General features: G+C 47.4%; 1 protein-coding gene across 1 annotated transcript in view; it reads left to right on the top strand.

Annotated features, from left to right (window-relative positions):
• Positions 1-6,381, top strand: part of LOC123129556 (vegetative cell wall protein gp1) — a 39,735-nt gene extending 33,354 nt beyond the window's left edge. The window contains exons 2-3 of the mRNA XM_044549675.1: positions 5,336-5,735; positions 5,813-6,381. Of these exons, the coding sequence (XP_044405610.1) occupies positions 5,336-5,735; positions 5,813-6,047 (635 nt within the window). The 3' untranslated portion in view covers positions 6,048-6,381. The remainder of the gene's footprint in view (positions 1-5,335; positions 5,736-5,812) is intronic.
• Positions 6,382-6,944: the final 563 nt, after the last annotated feature.

The raw sequence follows: 6,944 nt of genomic DNA, 5'->3' as shown, positions 1-6,944 counted from the left end.
CGCCGATCACGCCGCCGCCTCGGCCTCGCCTCCCTCCTCCGGCCAGATCCGGTCGAGGAGCGACCGGATCCGCCGCCGCCCGACCTCCCCGGCCCTCTCCTCGCCGGCCCCGGCCACCACCGGCTCGTCGGAGTGCACGCGCCACTGCCTTGGTTCGCGTGCCGTGAACAGTAAACCCTAGATATTGGAGGTTTTTTTTCTTCCAAGTCCCGAAATCGCAGATCCATGTGCCCATGTTCATAGCCTCGTAACTTTGCATCCGTAGCTCCGATTCATGCATATAGCATATCAAAATGTTTATCTCAGAGAGTGCATCATTTCATTCCATTGCATCATTTTCATTTGAGTTCATCTTGATGCCCGAAATGCTGTTAGAAGAGGGCTACTTGAGATAATTGTCAGATCTGTTACTCCGTTTAGCCTTTTGTCATTTTTGCCATGATTAATGTGTGCATGATATGCCCTGATGCTCTACATATGTTTTGTTAAGGGTTTTGTCATCTTTCCAGAGGTGCAACCCATGTATTTTTGTGATGTGTGTGGTGACTAGTACAAGCTTGCAAAGTGGTGCACTTGTTAATTCTGTTTTCAGGGACTTAGCATTTCCACCAAGTCCTTGTTCTGTTTATCTCATGTTGTCATATGTTCATGTCGTTTCCTAGTGATCCGTGCCTCTTTTGAGGATGATCAGTAAGGATGTTTTGTTAATCTTGTAGTGCTCTATCCATCCGTGTCTTTGTTTGCATTTATGGAGCACCCTAGCTTGAGTCAATCGAGCTCTACTTTTGCTACTTTGTGAATCTGGGCAGATTGTCAACTTGTTTGCAATTTTGCCGATGATGTTGTAGTTGATCCGTGCATGCTATGCTATTGTTCTTGCCATGTCTAGCTTGAATTTTGTGCCTTCTTGATAGATTTATGCTTTTCTTATCATGACTTGCTCTCTAGTGAGTGCATCGAGCTCGTAAACATGCCTACTTGAGTTATATTTCAGCATGCTCCAGTTTTCACTAAGTCTGAAAACTGATTATGTTTTTGCCATGTTCACATGCTTGCAATTGTATTTTCTGACCCCTTTTGGCTCAAGGTCACTAAGGGACTTTTGTTAAGCTCTTTGAGTAGCTCCATTCCATGCTTTACTTTGCCATGTTCAGGCCCTGTAGCACGTAGTGTTGTTGCTCCGAAGAGTGCTACCTGATCTGAAATTCCAGACAAGTGTATTTACCATATGCATTTTTGCCATGCTTGTTTGAACCTGTTAATGGATGAATTGGCCATAGGTCAGTGCTAGACTTTTGTTAAGCATCTTGAATGCATCCCTGCCATGTATTTTGTTGTCATGTTTGAGTGCTTTAGCTTGTTCATCTCATTGCATTTAGATGGCTACTTGCTGTAAATCGCAGACCGTGGTCATATTTGAATCGCTTTTCATTTCCAAACCGTAACTCCGATTCCGGCGTTCTTTATATCGTTTTCAAGCGATTTCATCTCATCTTTCCAGTGGCACCCTTGGATTTCCATGTTGACGCCAGGTTCTTGCATTTCCTGTCACATCTTGCATTTGTATCCCGCATAGCATATCATCTTTGCATCATTTTGTTTGTTCCTTGCACGTGGTTGATTGTGTACTTGTTGCTTGTTTGTCTTGTTTGGGTAGAGCCAGGAGACGAGTTTGCTAACGAGGAGCCCGTTGAGTTTGCTTTCGAGGATCCAGTCAACTCTGACAACTGTGCAGGCAAGATGATCATACCCTCGAAATCACTACTATCTTTGCTATGCTAGTTTGCTCTCCCTTTTGCTATGCCAATGCTACGGTGCCTACCGCTTACTTTTAAGCCTCCCAAATTGCCATGTCAAACCTCTAACCCACCATGTCCTAGAAAACCATTGATTGGCTATGTTACCGCTTTGCTTAGCCCCTCTTATAGCGATGCTAGTTGCAGGTGAAGATTGAAGGCCGTTCCTTGTTGGAATATTTATTTACTTGTTGGGATATCATTATATTGCCATGTTATCTTAATGCATCTATATACTTGGTAAAGGGTGGAAGGCTCGGCCTCTCGCCTAGTGTTTTGTTCCACTCTTGCCGCCCTAGTTTCCGTCATATCGGTGTTATATTCCCGGATTTTGCGTTCCTTACGCGGTTGGGTTATAATGGGAACCCCTTGATTGTTCGCCTTGATTAAAGCTTTTCCAGCAATGCCCAACCTTGGTTTTACCATTTTCCACCTAGCCTCTTTTCCCTTGGGTTTCCGGAGCCCGAGGGTCATCTTATTTTAACCCCCCCGGGCCAGTGCTCCTCTGAGTGTTGGTCCGACCGAGTAGACTGCGGGGCCACCTCGGGGCAACTTGAGGGTTGGTTTTACTCGTAGGATGTCTTATCTGAGTGTGCCCCGAGAGCGAGATATGTGCAGCTCCTATCGGGATTTGTCAGCACATTCGGGCGGTGTTGCTGGTCTTGTTTTAACCTGTCGAAGTGTCTTGAAGAACCGAGATACCGAGTCTGATCGGAACGTCTTGGGAGGAGATCTATTCCTTCGTTGACCGTGAGAGCTTGTCATGGGCTAAGTTGGGACTCCCCTGCAGGGATTTGAACTTTCGAAAGCCGTGCTCGCGGTTATGGGCAGATGGGAATTTGTTAATGTCCGGTTGTAGATAACTTGAACCTTAATTTAATTAAAATGAATCAACTGAGTGTGTTACCATGATGGCCTCTTCTCGGCGGAGTGCGGGAAGTGGACATGGTGTTGGAGTAATGTTTGTGCAGGTTGTTCTCTAGTTTCTCACTCGCGCTTTGCCTCCTCTTCTCGCTCTCTTTTGCAAATAAGTTAGCCACCATATTTGCTAGTCGCTTGCTGCAGCTCCACATATTTTTGCCTTGCCTTACCTATAAGCTTAAATAGTCTTGATAGCGAGGGTGCGAGATTGCTGAGTCCCTGTGGCTCACAGATTACTATTACACCAGATGCAGGGCCTGATGATTCCGCTCCAGGAGACGCGTTTGAGCTCAAGTGGGAGTTCAACGAAGACTCTCAACGTTACTATGTTTCCTTTCCTGACGATCAGTAGTGGTGCCCAGTTGGGGTGATTGGGACTGTGTCGCATGTTGGGTTATCTTTTATTTTGGCGCCGTAGTCGGGCCATGAGTGTTTGGATGATGTAATGTTATTTATGTACTTGATTGACGTGGCGAGTGTAAGCCAACTATGTTATCACCCCTTTATGATTTATATTACATGGGATGTTGTGAAGATTGCCTAACTTGCGACATATGCCTTCAATGCGATTATGCCTCTAAGTCGTGCCTCAACACGTGGGAGATATAGTCGCATCGAGGGTGTTATAACACGGTATCATATTTTCCATCCAAGGCTCTTAGGATCTTCTTGATGATGAATCTATCGGTCATCTCTTCACTTCTAAGCCGGCAATCTCATTTGTGATGAGAGCAAGCCTAGAGTACATTTCAGCAACACCTTCACCATCCTTCATTTTGAACTGGTCAAGTTGACTTTGAAGCACATCCAATTTTGATTCCTTGACGGAGTCGGTACCTTCGTGCATATCAATCAAAGTATCCCAAATTTCCTTTGTGTTCTCAAGACGGCTAATTTTGTTCGATTCTTCGGGGCACAATCCGCTGAATAGAATATCACAAGCTTGAGCATTGTATTGCAGCATCTTCAACTCTTTCGCGGTAGCTTCACGGTTTGGTTCTCTCCCATCAAAGAATTCACCTTGCAAGCCAATACACACAATAGCCCATACGGCGGGGTTATGTCCAAGAATATGCATTTTCATCTTATGCTTCCAACTAGAAAAATTAGTACCATCAAAGTAAGGACCTCTATGGTGGTAATTTCCCTCACTAGACGCCATACTCTCCTAGGTTGTGAAACCAAGTCTATGATCACCAAAAGCTATGGAAATCAAAGCAAATGGAGACCAAAGCTCTGATACCACTTGTAGGATCGAAAGTATTTCTAGAGGGGGGGGGGGTGATTAGACTACTTGACCAAATAAAAATCTAGCCTTTTCCCAATTTTAAGTCTTGGCAAATTTTAGCTACTTAGCACAATTCAAGTAATCAACCTACACATGCAATTCTAAGAGTATAGCAGCGGAATGTAAAACAATTGCATATGAAGGTAAAGGGAGGAGTTTGGAGGGAGCAAACACAATGTAGACACGAAGATTTTTGGCGTGGTTCCGATAGGTGGTGCTATCGTACATCCACGTTGATGGAGACTTCACCACGAAGGGTAACGGTTGCACGAGTCCACGGAGGGCTCCACCCACGAAGGGTCCACGAAGAAGCAACCTTGTCTATCCCACCATGGCCATCGCCCACGAAGGACTTGCCTCACTAGGGTAGATCTTCACGAAGTAGGCGATCTCCTTGCCCGTACAAACTCCTTGGTTCAACTCCACAATCTTGACGGAGGCTCCCAAGTGACACCTAACCAATCTCGGAGACACCACTCTCCAGAAGGTAATAGATGGTGTGTTGATGATGAACTCCTTGCTCTTGTGCTTCAAATGATAGTCTCCCCAACACTCAGCTCTCTCTCATGGGATTGTATTTGGTAGAAAGATGATTTGAGTGGAAATCAACTTGGGAAGGCTAGAGATCAAGATGTATGTGGTTGGAATGGAATATCTTGACCTCAACACAAGTGTAGGTGGTTCTCTCTCAGAAAATGTATGTTGGAAGTGTAGGCATATTCTGATGGCTCTCTCTCAGAACGAAGAGTGGGTGGATGTAACGCCCCAAGATCGTTGTCCCAGTTGTCATCCAGTTATTCGCCGGTGTTACCATGTATTTTGATTGCGTGTTGTTTTTCATCATGTCATCATGTGCATTGCATCATCATGTTTTCAAAACTTGCATTCGTCCGGGTTCTCCTCGTTCCTTCCATTGTCCGTTCTGAGCCCAACCACACTTGCACACGCCCGCGGCATGTCCGAAATAGTATTTTATAAGTGGCCGGAAAATGTTCTCGGAATGGGATGAGAGTTGACGTGTGGTCTTATTATAGTGTAGATAGATCGCCTGTCAAGTTTCATCGCGTTCGGAGTTCGTTTGATAGCCCAACCGTTAAACTATAGCGGCAATATAGCCGGTCAAACGTCGGATGTTTTTGGTCTCCGGAAACAGTTGCCGGGCTGCACTCCTTCCCTCTCATCTCAGCCCAACCTCGTCTTCACAGCCCACCAAACCCCACTCTGACCGGAGCCATCGGATCGCGATCAGAGGGTCCAAAAACCCCTCCTAACCCCTCAAACCCTAGCCCCTACCTATAAAAGGAAGCCTCCCTTCCATTTTTGGCAGCAGCCAAACCCCCCTCCTCGAAATCCGCATGCTGCCAGCCTCCTCCCTCCTCGAGGGCCGCGCTGCCGCCTTCCCCTCCAAATTCGGCGCACCCGAAGCCCCCTCCGCCACTTGGCGCTTCTCCACTGGCTGGCGCCGCCGAACCCACCGGCCTCAACCTCTATGAGAGCGCCACGTGCCCAGCTCAGCGCCTCCACCGCTGCGGCCTGCCGAGCCCAGGCGCGGCCCGCCCAGGCCCGCGCGGCCACCCGACCGACGCTGTTCGTTCCTCGCGAGCCCGCGCCTCCTCCTGCTCGACCCCGAGTTGGATCGGGGGAGCGCCGCCATCACCCCTCCCGTCGGCTACCTCGGGCCCCGCCGCTGTTATGCTCCTCGCCGACGTGCCGCCATCTCCCCAGGCCAGGTCACCGCGCCGCTCTCCTTCCTTCCCCTACCTGCCTCCTCTTTCTCCCACTCATCCTCTTTCTCTCTCTCCTGTAGGCATCCGTCGTCCGCCTTGGTCGCCCCACTCACCGGAGCTCCCCACCGGCGCCGGAAACGGACGGATCGAGTGGATCCCATCTGGATCCACACCTCCGGGCACTCCTCCATGCCTCACCGACGTCAAGCCACCGCCGCCGCCTTCCATGGCTTCCTGCTCACCCAGGAGCACGAGGAGGATGATGACGTTCCTCCTATCGCCCTAGGTGGGCCACGCACAGGCCAGTGCGCCTAAGCAGGCCTGCCTCCTCTTCTCCGTACGGGCCGAGGCCCATGGGTGAGCTGCCTTCCCTGCGCCTGTTTCGGTTGGGCCAGCCAGATCTGGTCCGTTATGTTTTTTTCCTGTCCAGTGATTTTAGTAATTATCCAGTTTCTGCCTGTTTTGCAGAAAAGACCCTCATGTTCATGCATTTAATATCTCACAAACCATGCATCGATTTAAAATAAGTTATATATGAAACTTGCGTGGAATTTTGTGTAGATTAATAATTTCCAACTTTCATGCATGTTTGAAATGGTTAAAATGTTGTTTGGTTAAATTTGCTCCTATGCCATGTTAAAAAGATTTATTTCATAACTAAATAATTGTAACTCGGATTTTAATGAACCTTATATGTAAACGGGGTAGAAAAATGCCTAGTTTAACATGGTCTACTTGTTTTTGCATGTTTAACAACTCTAAAATTGTGTTTAGGGCAGGACCGCACCAAATCTAAAATATGCATATGGGGATTTACCGGAATTGTTGTTCGTTGTTTCCGGCCTCATTGAAACTTGACTAGATGGGTAGTTTTCATTTGCTTCACCCTCTTGCCATGTTTAACAACATTTAATATTGTTGGGTACATAAACAAGATCGAACTAAATAATTGATGTGGTGTTCCGTCAATATGCAACTCGTTGCATATTGAGCTCCACTTAATTTGTAGGATTGTTTGTGCACTTTGCCATGCCATGCCTCATTAAACCGGACATGCATCATACTTGTTTGCGCATCGTGCCATGCCTATGTGGTGGTTGTTTACTATGTTGTTTGCTTTCTTTCCGGTGTTGCTTCTTCTCGGTAATCCCGTAACGTCGTGTTGTGAGGATTCGTTCGACTACGTCCGTTTGTCTTCTTCATGGACTCGTT

The sequence above is a fragment of the Triticum aestivum genome, chromosome 6A, assembly GCF_018294505.1.
Source record: "Triticum aestivum cultivar Chinese Spring chromosome 6A, IWGSC CS RefSeq v2.1, whole genome shotgun sequence".
In the NCBI taxonomy this organism is placed as follows: domain Eukaryota; kingdom Viridiplantae; phylum Streptophyta; class Magnoliopsida; order Poales; family Poaceae; genus Triticum; species Triticum aestivum.
This window is presented reverse-complemented; position numbering and strand designations above follow the sequence as displayed.